Below are 23,009 nucleotides of genomic sequence, written 5' to 3' on the forward strand. Positions count from 1 at the left end.
AAAAAAGAGACTACAACAAAACAGATTGCCTAGAGCCATTCAAACTGAAAAAGCACAACATGCCAGACTACCACTCTTTGGCTGAGAGCATTCCACAGCCCCCTCTCTATAGATGCCATCCAACTGACCAGAAGAAAATTTAACAAATACTCCTTCTTTTTAGTATCATTATAGATTTAGGTATTCTTTATGATTTTAAAAATATTTCCAAAAAAGAGCTATAAGGAATATATAAAGACTGAACTGCTAAATAGGGTCTCCCAAAATAATATGGTAGGGATAGAAGAACTGTAGGAAAGAGTACCCAAAGGGTATAATTCTGGAACCAAGTCTTGTAAGAGTAACAATAATAGCAGCAGCAGCTAATCAAGCCCTGGGGTAAGTGTTTTGTATTCATTACCTCTTTATTCTTTACAATCTTTTATTGTAAAGGTAGACACCATACCTTTGATGGAAGGTAGACAGAAATGGCAGAAATATCACTTAAAGCAGAGGTTAAGTGCAAAGTTACAGAGTCAAGAAACATAAATAAGTGCATAATGTGGCAGTTCTCTAAGTCCCAATTCCCACAGGGTGGTGGAAAAAGGACCGACACCTGCATACGTAGTGGACTGCTTTACAGCGGAGGACCCCTGAACCCAGGGAGCCTGAATATTTTATAATGGACATCAAATATGCCCTACACCTTTGCTCCCTACAGGTAAGACTGTGGAACAGAATATGGATGAGAAAATATGAGAGGTGACAAGTAGGCAAGGTTCCTATAATGGTGCCGGGCTTTAATCTTTTCCAAATTAAGAATATTTAGCTATTTAAAGCAGGGGAGTATGACACAATCAGAATTGCCACTAGAGAAATCTGCTGCAGTAGAGTGGGGAGAGTGGCACTTTGGGGAAGGACAGGAGGTATTATAACAATGCAAGTGAGAAATTACTCCTAGAGGTATGCAATAAAAATAACTTTACATATAAAATTTATCTCTATTAATCTGTGCACTTAAACTAACACCTTGTACATAAAATTAAAAGAAAGTAAAGTAAAACTGCTGGAAAAAATGTGGCTGACAGCTTCTTCATGACAAATATACTGGACTGAAGTGTCAAATGTAATTATAGCCAGACTATCAATTCACAAACAAGAGTTAACTATTTTGAACACGAATGATCAAGCTTATTCTTTAACACAAGTGAACAAATGGTTTTCTTGGCTTCACAGGTACAATAACAGAGGTTCAGCAACTGCAGGTCTTTTGGTCTCCCTAGGCCCAGTGGAGACCAGCTGGAGAGTGGACCCTGGTGTGAGGTTTCTTAGCCCAGTCTATAGGATACCAAAGTACCCGATGAGCAGTCCTTGTCAGGCTTAGGAACCCTCCCCCTTGGTAGGGAGCGTCCCAGCTTCCCCCTGAGAAGCCCTATCATCAGCCAGTTCTTCTTCAAAGAGTGAGAGGCACAGGCAGTACTTATCACACTAACAGAAAAGTCTGAAGCCACGCAACTTAAAAGGACTGTCCACTTTCTATGCCACTTACTTAAGCCTTTGAAGGACTGCCGTTGCTCCTGCCCTTGATGCACACAGCGCTGCCACACTGCACAACTCCAGGGAGCATCACACACATTCCAGGGAGTTGTGCAGTTCACCTCCTGTGTAGCTGTACATGGCAGCCCTCAGGGATAAGAGGTTACTCTCCCACAGATACTTCCCCATTAAAATCTATTTCTTGATCCATTATTTTTTCAATCCCTATATCCCTGGATTCCAGCAGTAATCATGGGTCTCAACTGATGACCACAGGCAGTTAATAATTTTCACATATTATTAAATATTATTTAGAATCTGGTTTTAACTAAATGTCAATAAGATTCATTTTGCAAACAACAGGAGTGGCGCTTCAACATCTTGTCTCCTATGTTTGAGCCCTGGGAGTCCTCTTTAAATCTAGAATCTTAATTTCAGACCTAATTACTATATAGATATATTATTCTTTTGATGGGAGAAGGAGAAAATCTTGTTGCAGTTAACAAGTAAATACACTTTTACAGCTCTATCACAAAGAAAAGGCACAAAAATAATTGTTCTGAACAAATGTTCTTACTTGGCTTTCATCAACTGTATAACTTAATTATAAATGCTTCTCTAAATAGCCCAAAGCAGCATCAAGGTGATCTAAGTGTCACTCTCCAATAGGCTGGTTAACTGCTTGAAAGCATTTTATCCTATAAACATCAAAAAGTAAACTTAGAAATTATCTTTCCTTCAAGTCCAACAGAGCTGAAAAGCAAAAAGAAACAGAAAGAAAGAAATTATCTGCCTCAGTCCAATTTCCATAGAGCCAGCCTGTTTCTGAGATTGGCTCTTCCTGCTCCTTCTTAACTCTGCTCCATGGTCTTGGCATGGACTTTCCCACCTGTCTCTTCTTCTTTCAGGGCCAGACGTCTGACCACCCTTGCACCTTGCCTCTGCCTGAGCTGTAATTCGTGCCCAGTGGGGCTATCTAGACTCCTGACGCCATGAGTTCTCCTGCCCCTGCCACCAATAACACTGGACCCTGTTGCTCCACATGCTCAAAAATCAAGCACTTCCATGTGTCACAGTTTTACATCTTGCCTCACTCAAGATACAACAATGTCAGTAAAGATGCCTTGGTCTCCCTTGGCACTCAGTTCCCTGGAGATATAGTGGCCAGAAGCACAGATATGAAATGGCTGTGAAGCCTTCGTCAGGTCCAAGAGAGCTGAGGTGCTCTGCGGAGCCACCCACCACGACCCTTTGAACCACGCTTTGTGGGGGAGGCCGGGTGATTACCTCCTAAACAGGACACATCTGAACGCATTTAACTGGCTAGGTATCAACTTACATGTAATACACCGGCATCTGGTTTCTTTGTTTTGGTTATTTTACATTTACTAGTTTATTATTTTAAAAAAATTACAATGGATACAGATGAAGAGATTCACAGGTAAAGGTATGGGGCAAGGGACATGGCGCTTCCATGCCCTTTCTAGAGCACCACCCTCCAGGCACCGCCACGTGTTCAGCTCACCTGGAAGCTCCACCTGTATCTGGTCTTGATTTGATTTTACCCTACTCACAAGGTAATGAGTTAGCCTGTTACTGTTTCATGGAAGCTGGCAGAAGACATGAGATTCCTGGGTCAAGGACAAAGGACTTTATTATTCACAGCATGATTCAGACAACACCAGCATCATGTTTACATCAGTCCAGTGGAGTTAGTGTTGAGGGGCCCCAATGGCAGCTGCACAAGCAGTGAGTGTTTGTCCCAGAAAAAGACATTACTTCATCCCTCAAGGCTGCTCACTGCAAACACAACACTAAGAAATGGCCCAGGTAAAGAACATTCTTGGTGTACTCAGTAAGACATGCAGGAGCACAAGAGACCCATGCAGAAGTGTCTCCCAACAATCTGTGTGTATTCCCAAACTTAGATGACTATCCTTACGGGGTTCATGGTCTCAGCAGCTCCTCCACATGAACCCCCTGCTACACTCCCCAGGTCATGGATTACAAAAGCAGCAGCACAGGCCTCTCACTGGAAAGGGATTTTGAAACGCTGATCTTATCCATTTTATCTACCTATCTATCTGTCTATCTAATCTAATCTATTGAGACAAGGTTTTGCTCTGTCATCCAGGCCAGAGTGCAGTGGCACACTCATAACTTACTGCAGCCTTGAACTTCTGGGCTCAAGTAATCCTCCTGCTTCAGCATCCAGAGTAGCTGAGAAAACAGGCACACCCCACCGTGACTGGCTAATTTTTTTCTTTTTTGTACCGACAGGGTCTCACTTTGTTGCCCAGACTGTTCTTGAACTCCTGGCCTAAAGCAATCCTCCCACCACAGCTTCTCAAAGTGCTGGGATCACAGGCATAAGCCATCTCACCTGACCTCACCCCATAATTTAACTGTTTACTCCAATATCACAGTCTAAGATTCCCCACAAGCATATCCTTCCCTCAATATGGTGACCCAACCCAGCTTTTGCTTCTTTCCTTCCTTTCTGTTTCACCTTCTTCACCACTGGAAACTGATCTATGTTTAGAAATGCACCAGAAATCAAGAAATGGATGAATAGTGGATAGGACAGAAGCTGGTCTCAATCTGGTCAAAACATTGTTACAGAAATCTTTACTTAGTTAAGGGAAGAAAAACCACTTATGATAGTTAAAGGAAGAGAAAGCACTTATAATAAATAGCTCAGAAAATGAAAAAGGATCAGACAGAATTCCACTTGACAAATGCTCACACTCTGAAAGGCACTAACTTAGGGAAGGGAGGGAGCGTTCCTTTACTATAACATCAGTGATTTTTTTACACAAATTTTTACTTCTCAGACAGTGAAGTACAATTTAAAATGCCAGATTCCTTAAAGTTCAGTAGCCCATAAAAATCGTTTGCAACAAAAAAAAAACTGTAATCATGCAAATATAAATTCAATTAGAGAATCTGTAATTGCCATAAAAATGAAGTATATATTAATAAATTAAGCAACTTCCTAAACATGCCTATTTTTACACATTACAAATTTTTGCAGAGACCCAGATGGATGCTAATTCTGTTCCCAAGCTAAGAAAATGACTTCAGATTCAACTAACGTATTTCAATGAGTAATTATGGGACAGCTGCTATATTTCAGGTAGTTTTCTAGGCGTATTGATATATATGATTTTATGGAAACTGTAATGTTCTGTACATACTACCATTTAAAAAAAAACGAAACGAAACAGGTAGGTCTGTGGCCTCAAAATGATCCCCAAGGTAAGACATAAGAAATGTTGGCATTGTTATCCAGAAAGAAAGGACTGGCCAGGCCACACCAGGAATGGATGTGGTGGACAGCTGTGGCTACACAGGAGAGGAAATTATGGTCCAGGAGGAGAGGAACATGGCAGCTGCCCTGATGAGAAAACCCTCAGATCCAGTTGCCAGAGGAAACCATGGAGATACACCCTCCTCCAACGGGTAGGGACAAAGGAAACGAAGCATGGCATTAGTGACAAGTTCTATTATACAGGGTACACTTTCCTAACAAGGAAAGTTGAGGGTCCAGACACTGACAACACCTTTTCCCAGGTGACAGTGAACCAAAAGCCTGCAACTTCCCTGAGTGGTCACCTACTGGTCCCTTAATTATCACGTCAGCATTCACTGAGTGCTCAGGGTTGGATGTACATCATCTCATGGAATCTTTGCAATGATCCTAGAGGTTGCCACTAATATTACCCACTTTTTGCCCAAAAGGAATAGTTCAAAGTGATGAAGTAACCATCCACGGTCACACAGCTTGGACGTATCAAGGTCCATGTTTGAACCCAGGCAGTTTCACCCTTAACCACTGTCTTACACGTTATAATATTCTCTGGCTAGCACTGGGAAGAGGAGGGGAGAAAAAGTTAAATCACAGAAGTAAAAGGTAAATATCCCCTCTTTTTATATAATCTCCTACTATCTGGAGCTCATCAGTACAAAACAATAAAATAAATTCCATGGATATCTGCATTCTGTAATAAAAAACCAAACAGGACAAATGTGAATGTGTAGGTTATATTCATCACCACAGAACCTTCAAACACCTAATAGCTTGTTTAAATGAAATATAAACAATTTTAAAGATGACAAAGAATTTCAAATAATGCCTATGCCATCAAGCTTAATTTACTCAATATGCAACTTTATGTGCAAATTAATTGGAAACCTTTGTGTTTCTGCTAACTTAAAGGCCACATATGGAATCCATATGAAGCAGAGGTTTTTGAGTCTGCTCATTCCAAAGCATGAGAGTAATACATAATAAATAACCTCAATAGTTTCTTAACATAAGCAAGGTTGATGTTAATCAAAACGACTGCGCCAAAACCATTTAGCAGAACCAAATGGAGTCAAAGTGCTGGGACTTGGCAACTTGGGCAATTCAGCGTGCACACATCCTACAAAGAACATAGGTCAAGTGCCGACTTCATCCTAATTCAACATATAAACGGTAAGCAGATGCCTTATCCACCAGTCCCAGCTCAAACTCCACCCATGGGTAAAATCCACAAGGACTCCCACTGTCCCCACTGCACACTGTCCCTACACAGTGATACCAAGAACAGCTGAGGCACCTAAGACGCTGGATTCCCAGAATAGAAGCTCTGTTCCTTGTTTTATAAACTGGGGTCTTGCTTAAAATTTTGGTTAGGAAAACAAAGGATTCCACTATGAAAAGGGTAGGCAAAGTGATGAAGAGTAGTAAAAACTAGGACCCAAATAATTTGTAAGGTCTCTTTCGACATGTAAGTCCTAAGATTATACAATCAGGGCTGCAAAAGATCAATTAAAGCATAGTTTTAATACTTGGGTGCTAAAAAGATTGGCCAAAGAACAATGAAATAAGCATTTGCACCGCTATTCCTGCTCAAAAGAAGTCCAACCTTCTGTTCTTTATCAGCAGGTCAACCTTTCTAGAGCAAGAAAGAGATTTAGCTTCCCTAAAGGTAAAAAGCTCTGTCTTCTCAATTTGTAATTAGAATCACAGAAAGAAGGGGGCAGGTGAGGGAAAAAATTCCACAGAAACAACACTTAAACTTTAAAACTGGCTTTTAAAAGATTCTTAGCAATAATTAATGATTTGTTGGGGTCTCTAGCTAAGACTTAGTAATTTCATAGTTCAAAGAGTGGCTTTTCTAGCTTCCAACTAATAACCACAAAAAAATTTTTTTTTCTGCTTATGTGTTAGATTCTAAAACAGATCTCTAGCTTTTAACTTTAAAACAACTTTCATTTAGTTTGCATATTTATAGTATACTATGGTAAGGAAATTTTAGTCTCTTATGAATGAAAATATTTAGAGGTGATATAGTCATTTAGGTAGTTTCTCTTTTGTTTTTCCTCCAGAGAGTGCATATTTACAGTCCCACACTACATAATGACATTTTAATCAATGATGGAACAACTGTGGTCCCATAGGATTCTAATGGAACCGAAAAATTCCTATTGTCTAGTGATGTCTCGATGATCTTGATCCTGTGTAGGTCTAGGTTAATGTATGTGTTTTTGTCTTCGTTTTTAACAAAAAAGTTTTAAAAATAAAAAATAATTTTTTTAAAAAAAGGCTTAGAGACTAAGGATATAAAGAAAATCTTTCTGTACAGCTGTACAATGTGTTAAGCTAAGTGTTATTACAAAAGAGTAAAAAAGCTAAAAAAAGTTCATAAAATAAAATGTGACAGTAAGCTGACGTTAATCATTGAAGAAAGACATTTTTTGTAAATTTATTGTAGCCTTAGTGTTAATGAAGTCTGCATTTGTGTACAGTAATGTTCTAGGCCTTCCCTTTCACTCACCAACTCACTGACTCACCCAGAGCAACTTCCAGTCCTGCAAACTCCATTCATGGTAAGTGCCCTACATTGGTGTACCGTTTTTTTATCCTTTATATTTTTACTGTACCTTCTGTGTGTTTAGATACACAAATACCATCATGTTGTAACTGCCTACAGTATTCATTACCATAACATGCTATACAAGTCTGTGGCCCAGGAGCAACAAGCTACGCCATACAGCCTAGGTGTGTAGTGTATGTTTGTGTTGTATACTCTATGATGTTTGCACAATGATGAAATCTCATGACTCATTTCTCAGACCATATCCCTGTTGTTAAGTGATACATGGCTATACTATTTTTTAAAAAGTCCAAGGACAAAGACCAGTATTTAATAAGCATCAAGGATATATACTGATAATATATATTTCAAAAACCAACTATATCAATATTTAAGTGGAATACATATGTATGTATTTCACAAAATAGATTTCAATTTGTTTTGAGACTCCTATCCCTTCACTTCTAAAATAATGATTCTGTATCTTTAAAAATGACAAGTAAAACACCATTTTCAAATTTTTGTGCAACTGTTTCACATCTTCGCTGGACAGCAAAACTCTCAAAGCATATAGTGAGAATATTAGGGATTATTAATCCTGCAGGGTCAGGAAAAGATATGAAAATGCCACATACAGTTTATCATCTAGATAGCTCTTCATTCAATTTATTCTTCCAAAACCCAATAGACGAAGCCAAAAGAACTTGGTACCAAAGAAAACACTATTTTCGCTAGGATTCCAGTTATGAGGTTAAAAACAAAAACAGAGTAGGCTTTCTCACAGGAGTTGCCCTGTGGGCAGCTGTTGCCCATCCTTGGATAAGTAAGGCACCAATAACGAAACAGGTCCTCAGCAAGTTCCCAGCCCCAGTCTTCTGCCTCTCTAAGGTCATGCTGAAAAACATCTAAAACTAACAGCCTGGTTTCTTCGGGCTTAGTTTTCCTGTTACTGAATTATAACTCCTCCCTTTAAAAGTATAGTGTTTCAAATGCCTAAAGGAGATTTATTGATTTTTTTTTTTTTTCTGGTTGTGTGAAATTGATGTTTATTCACAAGGTATTTGCTCTGTATGTTGAAAACACTTATTTTAAATGTTGTCCTAAGGGGGAAAGGCTGGTCAAGTCAGAAGAAATGCTTAAAAGCCACTAATGTAACAGAACATTTTTCCTTTCACCAGTTAATTAACTAAGGTTTGCTAAATTCAAGTCCTCATAGGGGAATACAACTGAAACCTAAAATATTTTTTTCATTTTAAAGTATTTGTTCACTGTTCTCGGAGCACTTGACGAAGAGTTTCCACTTTTAACACAGTTGAACCGAAAGGAAACATTGTGGTAAATTTCCTTTAAAAAAGCAATATTGACGTTGCCGTATTGTTTTTGCAATAAAAAGCACCCTATTTTAAAAATGCATTTAAAAAATAGACTCATTCCGAAGCTGACCATAAGCAATACCTATAGCAACTTGGAAAAGGAGAGGAGGAAGCCCACTGAGATACAGTTCCTAAGCATTTAAAATTGACTTCCTGCTAGCCTAAGATACAATCTCCCAAAGCATTTTCTTTCTCATACCTAAGATGTAACTACTCACTGGGCCTAGAGTTAGCAACTTTTCAGAAATGGGGGATGCCCCTCTTCTCTCCCACACTCCCAACAGAAAACAGAACACGGAGTATGCAAACATTTAAACACATTCCCCAACAATTTTACCTCTAGGGATCCATCCATCTCACTAATAGGTTTCAGTTGATAAATGCACGCCTTGCTGCAAATTACTCAAACACAAGTATTCCCCAAAGTGAGATTCCCGAGTGACTTGGGGTACCAGAAGAGACAGTTTTAGAAGGTGGCATTAAATATCCTTCAATATAAAGTCATTGCTTTTCAATTATCTTTTAATCCTCTGGACTAGTTAAGGAGAAAGTCTCCATTTGAAGCCAGAATGTCGAACACTTGGTACACTTGTTAACCTTTACTATAACAAAAGAAAAGAGGCCTCTGACTCAGGCTTACCAGCAGGCACCAATAGCTACCTAGAAGTTAATAAGTCATATTATTGTCATTATATGCATTTGAATAGTGATACTTTTTACGTTCCTTTTTGAATATATGTATTTAAGATTTAAAATCAGAGTCAATTTAAAAGAAAAGATTTTTTCAGACGGACTATATCTTTGCAATTCAAAGTGAGATCAGTGGGTCAGAGCCATCAGCATCACCTGACATTTGTTAAAGATACTGGATCTTTGGTCCCTCTCACTCCTACTGAACCAGAATCCGCATTTGAACAACATATCCCATGCTACTTATACGCATAATAAAATCTGAGAAACTATGGGGTGACACAAGAGTTTGCCCAAAACCATGCAGGTAGTTTACAAATGGCTGAACTTTTGGACTTGTTGCTTTAGATCATCAGGTGGCGACCTAAGTCCTGATACTCGCTGAAATCAGCTAGTGAAGGTCAGGAGGACCGGGAGGTAACATGGTTGGTGTTTACGCAACAGGGAGTCACAACCCATCTGAGGACTGTGAGGTTGATTAATGAATCTAAACCAGCAGTTTTAGGGGTGTTTCTGGTAAGCTAGAGATGACTTTCAATATGCTTCTGTTCCTACTGTGCTACATGCATCATTCTTTTTTACTAATAAAAACTAGAGTAAAAATTCTACTTAGACTTCTCCCTTTATCCCCCGCTTCCCCTTGAAGGGCTGGGGTTTCCAACATGCCTCCTGCATGGGAATGAGTGACAAAGCTCCCTGTACCTACTAATTTAGCATGCCCTGGCGTTCCTCTCAATGCTGAGCCCAGTTATATGGAAGATGAAACTTCCATATAAATGTTTCAGCCTGCGTCTTCTGTATCGGGGATAGTACAGGCGGCAAAAAAAGCACAAGCTCTCATTCCATCTCATTATGCCCCAGAGGAGAAGCCGGTGAGTCTCTCATTCACCAAGATGATTAGTCAATGATCCAGGTAGTTCAATCCAAAATCCTAGCTCTACATCAGCTGGAAGGACACATAAGGGGAAAACCCAAGTTATCTGGATCACTGACTCAAGTTTCACCTCCATAATCTAAAGAATTTGTCTGAAATACAGAGTAAAAAAAAAAAATCCAAATATGCAGGATTTATGATACCATAAAGAACTAAAGACACTTAGTTACAGCCCATCTAGATAGTTCCAGAATGCCCAGATTTAACAGATGTTGATAAAGGGTTTCTATCCTCCCCACCCCACCCAGGTGTTGGGCCTAACACCACAGCTATCCATCAGAAACTCAACTTCCCAGTACAAAATACTAATAGGAGACACTTTGATTTTGCAAAGAAAATAGTGAATGTAACTGGGTAAAGAAAAAAGGGAAAATTAACAACAAACAATAGATACGAATTCATGGTCTGGTATCCATGATAAGAACTGCGTGCCACTCATTACAATGAAAAGAACACTGTGAACATTTGTTAGATCTTTTTTTCCTTTTAGTTATTTGGAGAATGCGCTTATGTAGGCAGAATATTACAGAGAACAAAAAATATATGTTACAATGTAAGATTATTTTAATGATTCTGAAAGAAGGGAAAACAACCAAAAGAAATTATGAGGAAAACAGTATAATAATTGCTAATACCTATTGACTATTCCAAGCAGTTAACACACATTAACTCCTCAAATCCTCATGATTCCAAGATAGACATTATCTTAATACTACTATTAATAATATTAATACTACTACACGTGCCATTTTGCAGATGAAGGGGAGACTTAACTGCAAGGTGGGCAAGTAACATCTAAGGTCACAAGCCTGGGAACGCAGCTGGGTAAAAATCCAGACACACTCAAAGTCTAAACTCCTTAACCGCAGACTTTCTGTCCTCCCCCCACAAGGGTACCAGAATGCCCAAGTTAGGATGAATCTTTCAATACTCTCTCATACTGAACCACACGAAGAATTCTTCTAAAAGGTCAGTGACCTATGGAGTCTCCAGTTAAAAGGCTGGGCCATATTGATACAACTATACCTTAAAACAGAACTAATTTTGGCATTAAATGCATCATCAGTGATTAGACTACTTACTTGGTAGAATTAAATTTTAAGGCTGCTTGGGGGGAAATATCAACAGTTGAGGAAATTTTTGTTGGAAGCACAACATTATGCTTTGAGAAATGCTTAAGTATTCCTCTTTTATTAGGACTACTTAATTGAGTACAACGCATTAAAATAGCTGGCCTGAATATTTATTAGAGCACCAGCTGTTCCCTCCAGATTTTTAGAAATTCAAGCCTTAGTGCCAAGTGTAATTTAGAAAAATTTTCCAACAAGTAAAAAGAGCCCTATGCCTTGTAATACCTATCAAAATAGTAAATAGTAGCTGGAAGTGGTATAGAATATCACTTTTCCCTTCCAATGAAGAGAGCCAAAATGTTTTGCCATTTGTAGATGTTTTGCCATCCACAAAAACACCATTTTGTAATTGGGCTTAGTGATTACATTACTTAAAAATTATACCTTGTGATTCATAATTAACAATCCTCTGTGTACATATGGATAATATCACAGTGCTAACCATAGGGTTTGTATACCATTCTGCTTTGGTTTTGTTTGGTTGGCTTTTCTGTTTTGTTTTTTTGTTTTTTGTTTGTTTGTTTGTCTGTTTTTAAATACTAGTGGTGTTAGACCCAGTAAAACAGCTCAGAGAAATAACATAGGGTTTTATTCAAAATTGTATTTTTCAAGATTTCTACTTTAGGAACCCAGCCATAATCAAAGATCTAACTTTCTTTTAAAGGGGGTGAAGGAAAAAAAGAAACTTAAGAAAATAACAGGAAAACACTACACATAACCCAGATATTCCACACTTAAGCTTTCTAAAGAACACTGGTGGTGGCGGGACCGGTGGCTCACGCCTGTAATCCTAGCACTTTGGGAGGCCGAGGTGGGCAGATCACGAGGTCAGGAGATCGAACCCAGATATTCCACACTTAAGCTTTCTAAAGAACACTGGTGGTGGCCGGACCGGTGGCTCACGCCTGTAATCCTAGCACTTTGGGAGGCTGAGGTGGGCAGATCACGAGGTCAGGAGATCGAGACCATCCTGGCTAACACGGTGAAACCCCGTCTCTACTAAAAATATTTTAAAAATTAGCTAGGCGTGGTGGTGGGTGCCTGTAGTTCCAGCTACTCGGGAGGCTGAGGCAGGAGAATAGCGTGAACCTGGGAGGCGGAGTTCGCAGTGGGCGGAGATGACGCCACTGCACTCCAGCCTGGGTGGAGGTGGAGTTTGCAGTAAGCCGAGTTCGTGCCACTGCACTCCAGCCTGGGTGACAGAGCGAGACTCCATCTCAAAAGAAAAAAAAAAAAAAAGAACACTAGCAAATATCATGTCTGGGTCTTCTGCATTTGCTTTACCGTCACCTGTCTTCATGACAGTGCTGCAAGTTTGGATATGGGAAAAGAAATGTCCCCCCCACAGCATTATAGCAGAGGGAATTCAACGAACCTGTCATGCAGACCTTGACGCAGAAACCAATTCCCCTTCCACAAAATGAGCACAGTCAGGGCTGGAGGCCAACGAGAAAGCCCCGGAAAATGGAGGCTGAAAGGAACAGCGAGAGTGGACGGGGACGCTGATTTTTTTTGAAGGAAAGGGGTGGTCTGCTCTTGATAAGTGTCTGTAGTTAGAGCTACTCAACTGCATTGACACACGCAGAGTGGTCCAGGAGAAGCAGGGCAAAGGAACCAGAAGTCTAGCTCTTCACTGTGCCTATCGAATAAATGGCTAGTTTCTAGCCCTATATGATGCTAACTGTTAGCATACTAATTGCAGCACTAGAGGTTCTCTTTCAAGAGATTTTTCTCATTTTGTTTTTAGGGCTTTCAGGTTTAAAAATAAACTGGCATTTTGGGATTAATAAAAAATTCCATGAGGGATAAAATAGGTCACCTTTTTTTTCTCCTAAGCAAAGAACGGTAGCTTCGTGTGCTGGTGAAATGGTCACCGCTCTACACCACCCACGCCCAGCTCTCCCCACACATCCCCTCCAGGGAGCAACGGGAAGGAGAGGCCACATCTTCCCAAGAAAAATAAGCTACAGTGTCTCAAACTAGGCTGGGCATCACAACGACTTGCAGGAAGTTTTGATTTTTTTCTTAACAGAAATTCCAGGGCCCCATCCTGGACGGACCTACTGAACCAGATCTCCCAGTGAGAAGAATTTCCTAACTTACTAATTTCCAAACTTACTAATCAGGCTCCTGTGGCATAAAGGGGTGAAATATCAACTAATCCTACAGAAGTGGCCCCTAGTTAATGAGAGGGACTTCCCATGCATGAAGAAATTCCAAGAGATAAAAACCCACACGAGCAGTAATTTCTTTTTTTAAATGTACTTTGGCCATCAAGACTCAAAAACATCTAAAGGCTAGAATACTGGTTCTTTTCTTTCTTAAGTGGTGGGACCCCTTTTTGCAAGCAAAATCTTTCTTAGTGTCCCAAAATATCAAACTAATAACCAAGCTTTTCTTGGGGGAAAGAGAGGCACTGCTCAGTCCACACCCCACCAGTACAGACCCACCCACTCACATACACCTCAAGGAAGCCTAGGATTGCTGGTAGCAGGTGTGAAATCCAATGGGCCAGAAAAAGATATTTAAATGGGAGAAATAAACAGAACTAAATCTAAATTCAAATAATTAACTGGAGGGTTTGGGCTTCTGATTAGCACATCGCTTACGGGGATGGTTTAATAGAGTTCACTTGAAAAAGTGAAGGTTTTATTTCACTAAAAAGTCAATCCAAGCCAACAGTGTGCCTTGGCTGCCAGGAAAAGCAAGTGCAGTTTAGCCTGGGTTAATAACTAGTATTTGTATTTAGAGATTTACCCTTTATGAAGCACTTTGATATGCATGATCTCTCATAATACTGGGTAACAACTTTGCAGAAAATTATTTTCCCAGTTTTTTTAGATGAGCAACTGAGGAACTAATCCGTGAAAGTAACTTACTCAAAGTCAAATCCAGACAGTAGCAGAGGCTTCTGCCGCCAGACACAGCACAGCCTAGGGACTGAAGGGAGAGTTCAAGAGCCTGCTGCTCTTCAGATGGTTAAAAAGCCTGTGAATAACGTGTTTCATTCTGGTTGCTGCATTAATACAGGTGTGTCTAAATGGGACCCCAGGCAGAGCACCATGACTAGGGCAAAGAACAATCTGGAAACAGCATATGTAGACCTAACACTCTAAAACCAAACCCTGACATGCTCTTCGACACCTCAAAAGTTACTCCACATCTCTGAACTCCAATTTCTTCATCTGTCACAAAGATATAGTATGTTTGGAAGACTCTTTGAGATGCTTACAATAAAAACATCATTAGTGTAAACACAAGGAGGAATTAGGAGCTTTTAAAGTGGAAAATAGAATGTTTAGGAATGACATAATGGCTATTTTAAAATAATGAAGGACCATCGGGAAGGAAGGTAAGTCTTCTTTTATATCATTCAAGAGTAGCCTATGCTCTTCACCTTCTCCTTCCTGAAAAGTCAAAGCCATTAGGTAGGTCCAATCCGGTAGGCCTCTGTTTACAAAAAGGTAGGAAGAGGAATGCTGTGGAAGTCCCGAGCATGGTATCTCAGGGAGAAAGGTATCCATATGGGGATGGGGTGGTGGCACAGGATGCTAGAGCACTAACAGCTGAGGAGGGCAGCCCCAGGAGGAAAGGTGGTAGCAGCTGCAGAAGACTGGTTACATATGGGGAGATTTACCAAATAAGTAAACTGTTAAGAATAATGGGAACCAGGAATCTCACTGTCAAAGAAGGCATTTATAAAATATGGAGAGGAAAAAGTAAACCCTGTGGTTTCAGACAGGAATTTCAGGTATGTCTATAAACTCATGGTTTTAAAAGTACATAGATACAGAAATACAGATGTACGTGTGTATACACATACATGGAGTAGCAACACCCTAATAGCAATGAGCACACCAAGCAACCAGATCTTGGCTTCTAAATTCCATTCTCCATTCAAAAGCTCCTTGGAGAAATCGCTGATACAAAAGATGACACCAATAAATCACAAAATGAGTTTGGAACATCTTATTCTGCCAGAGAGCAAGATGGTGCTCAAAGACTCATGGGAGTTAAAAGAGCACGAGAGCCAATGTGAAAAGACTGCACTGGCCAAACCTAGGGCCATTTTAAATAAAGTAAGTGATGAGAGTAACATTAAAACACACTGAAAAAAGGAAGACCATAAGTTCTTACTGATATAAATAAATAACAGATTGAAAATTTGATGAGGAATAAGCTATTTACACAGTTTCAATGTAATTTGCCATAAAATATTTATAAACTACAAACAAGGTGTTGCCTGGCAGGCAACACCTTGATCAAGTGACCATCATCAGTAATGGGACAAACAGAAATCAATGCCACCTTGATAGGGTACAATGAGAATGCAGCATCATTTCTGTACAATTTCTACCAAAGATGCACAGCCTGAATCTAAGCTTGTAGAAATGGCACAAACACAAACTGAGGGACATTCTACAAAATAACTGGCTTATAATTGTCAAAAGTGTCAACAGCATGATACTGAAGGACTGAAAGAGACTAAAAAGATGGAACTAAATACAAAGTGTGGTTCTGACCTGGATTCTTTTGCTTTAAAACATTACTGGAGCAACTGGGAAACTTAGATGAAGCCTAAGGATTAAATGGTTTAATATATCACTGCTAATTTCCTGGCTTTCATGGTTGCACTGTGGTGATCTAGGAGAACAGTCCAGTTTACAGAAAATACATACTAAACTGTTTGTGTGATAGCCAACACGCTGGCAACTTTTTCTCAAACAGGATTAAAAACAAGTTCTCTATACCACTTGCAATTTTCCTATAGGTTTGATGTTTCCAAATAAAAATTTTAAATGAACAGTAAATTAGGAGGATGGAAATTATGGGGAGACAGATTACATCTAGTTTGAAAACAGATGAAACTCTACAATTAAAGTGGTCCAAAAACAGATCCATGCTTAGAAAGGGTCGGCAGGATACAACGGAGAATGCTTCACTGACTAGGAAGTTACAGGAGATGATTCCTACATACTTTCTGATGATTTTATTATTCTTTCCTTCAACATACCTTTTTTTTTTTTTTTTTTTTGAGACAGGGTCTTGTTCTGTCACCCTGGAGTGCAGTTGCAGCCTCAACCTCCCAGGCTCAAGTGATCCTCCCACCTCAGCCTCCCAAGTAGCTGGGACTACAGGCATGCATCACCACACCCAACTAATTTTTAAATGTTTTCTTTTTTTTTTTTCCTTTGTAGAGACAGGGTCTCACTATGTTACCCAGGTTGGTTTCAAACTCCTGGGCGCAAGTCATTCTCCAGCCCCAGCCTCCTAAAATGTTGGGATTACAGATGTGAGCCACCATGCCTGACCCAAATGTTTATTACAACATCTACTGTGTTTCAGACAATGTGCAAGAAACTGGGCTTATGAAAGTGAGACAGCCCGCACACTTGAAGCCCTTATAATCCAGTGGAGTATGATTTGGAAGTTAGAAATTTTAAGACAGTCATCAGTATTACACACAGAAAAAAACACGTGATTCAAGAATGCTGTCTATAATACTCCAATTTTCGTTTATGAATTTTCAATAGGCTACAATTATTCCACTATATTCTTGAAGAACATTTTCATCCTAACTCTTTTGTGCTTGTAGGTGGTGGTAATCGTGGCATATGCAAAAACTTTATCACTTTTCGATTATGAACAGATGTAAATGACTTACTTGATGTTTTATTTTAGAATAACAAGCATCTTCTAAAATAAGTCTCCACCCAAAAAGCTGAGCCTATCATTACGGAAGAGACTTAACACTCTAAAACTGAACCTTGACATGCTCTTCAACACTTCAAAAGTTACTCCACATCTCTGTACTCCAATTTCTTCATCTGTCACAAAGATATAATATGCTTGGAAGACTCTGTGGGGTGCTTACAAGAAAAACATCATTAGTGAAAAGCTCTGTTAAAAATGCAGATTGCTTTCACCTTTTGCCAGGGACTACCTATTACTGTGGACATTAAAACAAAGTGACCCATCTAAATAAGTGAAACATTTTGGCAATTTTATGGTGGGTGAAACATTATTTGGTTTTCCAACTTCTCCCCACTTGGCTTCATTTCAGTCTGTGGAGTATATCATCAAGTGAGAATGCTTCTGTGCCTTCATACTGCCCCACAGAGGGAGTGGCCAGCCTAAGCAAGCCTATATTCAATTACTTTCCCCACTTTATACCTTTCTTACACTTTTCCCATATGACACTTTCATAACCATATTTAGCTTTCTTCCTACCATCTCCCTGTAATTCAAAAGGCAATTTAGATTCCCATATGGTTGCTATCGAAGCTAACAGATGTCTAGCAAATTAAAACAAAAATTATGACTTATAAACTGCTGATGTATCATCATTCCAGAACATCTTGCAATTTATAGTGAATCATAAGATAAGGCTTCCTACTTGATGCCCGCCCCCCCGCCCCACCAAAGTTTCCTGAGTCTCCCTCCTCTCTGAATTAAGCCCCGTGGAAGCAAATTAGAGGCAAGATCCTGCCATCAACCCTGAATAAACCTGCACTTAAAGACACAATGTAATATCTGAAAGCATATCAAAAGAGAAATTTGGCTTCAAGTATCTGAAGCTTTTCTAATCCTTTGTAGCAAAGAAAATAGAAAAATGACTTCGTTCTCCCAAATCATTCCATGGCTTCCATCGAGTTTTTTCCTAAGAAGTCACTATAAAATCTATTGAATCCATTTGCCTCATCCTCTTGGCAGATCTTAAAGGTATTATCATTACCTAGTAGTAATGATGCCGAAGTACTAAACTAAGGCATTCTAGAAGTTCTATAGCCCTGTATGGAACCAGTATAAAATCTGGAGACAATAACAATAATGATATTCACCATTTGTTAAATATTGAGATATTATGCTGAGTAAAACACGATCTCACTGAATCTTTGAAACTACAACACCATTAATGTTATCTTTTCTTTATAAACAAGAAATTAAGGCTCAGTGCCTTAATACAGTAGACTATATTTTTCAAAGACGGCCACAACCTACATGACCTTCTGCAATGTGACCTTGACACTTCTCCATCAAAAGGTGGCTTCTAATTCTTCACCCTTTGAAACTGAGCAATCTGCATGAGTGCTTTAACCAGTGGAATAGATAAAAGTGGCACTGACAGTTCTCAGTGCAACCTTAACTGGCTGGAAGCTTCTTTAAGACTTAGAGACAGGAAGAAGCCATGTGTAGGTGCTCCAGCAACAACTCTGGCTAAGCTCCCAGCAAGCATCAGTTGCCAGTCATATGAGTATACCATCTTGGGCATCCTGCCCCAAAGGGCCTTCAGATAAGTCCAACTCCAGCTACATCTCACTGCAACTGTATGAGACCCCAAGTGAGAACTGTCCAGATGAGCCTGGCCAAATCACAGAACTGTGAGCTATAATAAAAAACAATTGTATATTAAACAACTAAGCTTGGAGGTTACGTAGCAATACATAACCAGAATATTGAGATCAATTTACTTGCCTAGAACAGTTAAGTATCCAGAATCCAAAACAGTCAAGAGCCAGAATCCAAAAGGGCAAAGTATCTATTAATGATGAGTGATGGGATGTGGGGTTCAGTACCCAAAAGAAATGACTTTAAAACAAAACCCTCTTTCTCCTCCCTCCCCTAAACCCAAAGTAGTCTCAGAGTTTTCTGACAAATGTCCCAGTATGGTGACACCCTCAATAAAATCAATCCCCTTCTGTCTTGAGTTGTTCCAACATACAACAGAGAAAACAACTTTTTCCCCCACCACCCTGTGATAACTAATGAGAAAGGAATCTGTACAAGATGTTGACTTTGTTACTCAGAATATCATTACAACTGTTATATAAAAGGATTCAGATTTTATACATGAAGCTGTAATTCTAAAAATAAAAATATATTTAACGACTCCCAGGACTACATCTGAGATTCACAGTGGGGAGAGAAAAGCACGGATACTATACCAGGAACTGAATACGCCAAGAAGAAATCAGTGAAAGTTTTTTTGTTTTGTTTTTTTGAGACGGAGCCTTGCTCTGTTGCCAGGCTGGAGTACAGTGGCGCGATCTTGGCTCACTGCAGTCTCCACCTCCTGGGTTCAAGTGATTCCCCTGCCTCAGCCTCCCGAGTAGCTGGGACGACAGGCATCCACTACCATGCCCGGCTAATTTTTTGTATTTTCATAGGGACGAGGTTTCACCATGTTGGCCAGGATGGTCTTGATTTCCTGACCTTGTGATCCATCCGCCTCAGCCTCCCAAAGTGCTGGGATTACAGGCGTGAGCCACTATGCACTGTGCACTCTACAAAATTACAGCAAACTATGAGGGAAGCAGGCCCAGCCTTGTTTTTTTTTTCTTTAATGAAAGGATCTTTGAGGAAGAAATGAAAGCAATAAAACTAGTCTTCAGACAAGTCTCCCTAACAGAAAATGTCTATAATTTATCAAATGTCCTAGTATATACTACTTCTGTTATATATTAGTGGCCAAACTCGATTTTTCTTCTCCAGCACACTGAAACTCAAGAAACTCACTCTGTGTAAGAACTAGAAAGAACGTTATAACTTGTCCAGTTCCTTTAATTTAACAGCTGAGAAACTGAGGCCCAGGCAGTTAACTAACAAAGAGCCAAACTGTTGATCAGAAAAAGAACCAAGCTCTTGGTGCTGGTGCCACCATATGTTCAATTTTATTTTACCAGAACTATACCTGTAAATGTCACCAGTGTATGTCAAATGTAGTCTAGCAGTTCAGTGTGAAAATGAATAATTAGGAAACCATGCTGTTGGCAATCTCTTCTTCATAATTGTATTGGAGTAGCACCGAGTCTGCTGTTTTTGGCAATCACAGACAGGTTGGTGACTCTGTAGAGAGCAGAAGTGTGCAACTTTTCAGAAGCAAGCTGCCAAGCTACTGACCCCAGCTTTTCAGTCACTAACATCTTAGTCTGAATTACTTTAACCAAAACCATATGGTTGCCTTTCTGTTGATCATCACTAGAGATCATGGTACTAAAAAGCAGGAAATTTAAATATGGGGTAATTTTGGAGCAGACAGCAGGACAGGAAAGGTATGAGGGAGTATCTGAGAGAAAGACTTTGGGCACAGAGAGGAGAGGAAGGGAAGGCAAGAGACAGGCTAAGTGAACGGCCCTCATAATACCCACTTAACAGTTCTGCCTGGGGCAGCTGGTTTAATCCCATAGCCTAGGTCTCCTTTCAGGCTTCCCATACTCACCCACCCACTTATGAAGACCTTCAGAATCAGAAAAGATGTGGCTCTTTTCTGAACTTCTCCATGCAAGCACTCTGCAATTCTTTGAAGCTCTCTACAATTCCAGGGGTTTTGCTGCAACCTAATCCATAGAAAGGGCTAAATTTGTCTCTGTGCACTCTACAAAATTACAGCAAACTATGAGGGAAGCAGGCCCAAATCCTTTTACTTCCTTACCACCCCCTGCTAGGAAACGGCAGAGAAAGTCCCTGGGTGCTTTTTGTTGCTGGGTAGCTAAAATGTGCAACTTTTAGAAATGTTCAAGTGGAAACAAGAGGCCTGAACTCACTATTCCAAAAAGAATCAGTACCAGTTTGGTAGTCCGTGCCTCTCCAAGTCACAAAGTTTCAAGTTCCAATCAAATCAGATGATCTTATTCAAAAACGTGACTACCCACCACTTTAAAACATTTTCACAAATGGAGAAGGGGTAAAGAAAGAAAATAATTTCTTCTTCCTGTATATGTAGCAGTGTTTAATTGCAAGGAGGTGGGTGACTGCTCCCGGCAATCATGCACAACACTGGCAAAAAACTGCCTGTGGAATGATCGGATATGACATCCATTCATGTATCCCCTCATTATCTTTATTAGTCCTGAAGACAGATGACATGCTGACACGGAAAGTGGTCTCCAATCCATTCCATTTCCCCATCACAAAGCATACATGACCAATGCAAGGTACTATTATGGAAAACAGAAAATAAAATAACCTGGAAAGAGTGAGGTACAAAAAAAAGAATATGAAGAGCCGTATTGACAACCATTCTCACAGATGTATATATGTACAGCAAACAGCCCAAATTAAAGGAGAATCCAAATAAATACATTCCGTGTTCAAACTGCTGTGGATAATTATTGATCCTTGTTGGATCATTGTTTACCTCACACTGAACAGCAACTTAGATAATCCCCCACCCAGACAGCCACCATCTTTACTTTCCATGGAAAAGGGGGTGCCCATTGAGGAAGAGGATGAGATGGGATGAGAAGGGGAAGAAAAATAACATGGTCTTCGAACCAACATTTTCCCCTTGTCCTGGAGAACTCTTTGTCTGGCTGCTGAACACGTTTGCCAGATCAAAGAAAAGAATCAAAACAAACAAAAAGAGCAGGCGTCCCAGCCTAATTACAATAGGTGCCCAACACATTGCAGTCCCAAGCAGAGCATAATTTGAATCTTGTGTTAAAGCATTTGCTCTCTCGGTTCCCCAATGAAACATGCCTCGCACACCTCCTCGCACACCTTCTCCTTCTCCAAAGGTTTCCCCAAAACGGCCCGCTCTGTGTCACTCCTTTAAAAATGAGGACGTGGGGCACGAGCACGTTGAAATATATGTTGACGATGACTTGTTATTATCCTCACAATGATATATACATATAAATAAATCTCTCTACCCCGCACACCCACTGGCCAGTCCATTACGCACAAGGAGCGCTTTCCAGCTAAAGAGGAGAGCGTGCAGGAAACGTTATTTACGTGCACATTACAGAACCATATACCACGGCATCTGCATCCTACACAAAGCCCGAGATTGGTGCAAGAAGATACACGCTGAGCATGGCACAGACCAGCCGCGGCAACACAGAGCCAAGCCCTCGTCCAATCAGATCGTTGTTAGAAGGTGGACCTCAGGGTCGGCTGCGCCCGATTAGCCTTCCCTATTATGACACCACGCTCTGCCCAACATCCATATCCCACCCGGAGCAAATCCAATTCCTGCGGTTGCTCATTTCTCAAACTGCCGAACCCTTTCTTTTATCTGCATCCCTGCTATTCGTTCCTTAAAAAGCCACCAGAAGGCCTCGGTGCCCCCTTTCCGCCTCGGTTTCTCTTTTTACCTCTTCCCATTCCTCGAAAGGATTTAATGTTTCTCTCTCCAACGCGCAAGCTGGAAAGGCGGAAGGCGAATGCCTCTACGCTGCTCCAACAAGCGCCTGCGGGGCTGCGAAAAGTAAAGGCAACGAGCAACGTGGGGGAAATCGTCGCGAATCGATCGGCCACAATAGTTGGAATCCCAGGAGCGCTCCAACTTACCCAAAATATGACATTGAAGCCAAATATGAAGTATTTGATGCAACAACTGACTTCAGGACCCTTGTAGTGCTTCCCGGACATCCTCTGGGTTCATGAAGACACTTGCCCCGGCAGCCCGAGTTTGGAGCCCCGAAGCACCGTTGCTCGGAGCAGCCCAGCGGGGAGCAGGAGCTCAGGGACGCCGCACGGGGCCGTGGCGCTGGCGGCCCGG

General features: G+C 40.4%; 1 protein-coding gene across 2 annotated transcripts in view; it reads right to left on the bottom strand.

The window, feature by feature from the left end:
• TSPAN5 (tetraspanin 5) overlaps positions 1 to 23,009 on the bottom strand; it is a 181,380-nt gene extending 158,371 nt beyond the window's left edge. For both annotated transcript variants that reach the window (XM_011933016.1, XM_011933010.1), the window contains exon 1: positions 22,799 to 23,009. In XM_011933016.1, coding sequence (XP_011788406.1) covers positions 22,799 to 22,879 — 81 coding nt within the window. In that variant the 5' untranslated portion in view covers positions 22,880 to 23,009. The remainder of the gene's footprint in view (positions 1 to 22,798) is intronic.

This window comes from Colobus angolensis, unplaced genomic scaffold (genome assembly GCF_000951035.1).
Source record: "Colobus angolensis palliatus isolate OR3802 unplaced genomic scaffold, Cang.pa_1.0 Scaffold123, whole genome shotgun sequence".
NCBI lineage: Eukaryota > Metazoa > Chordata > Mammalia > Primates > Cercopithecidae > Colobus > Colobus angolensis.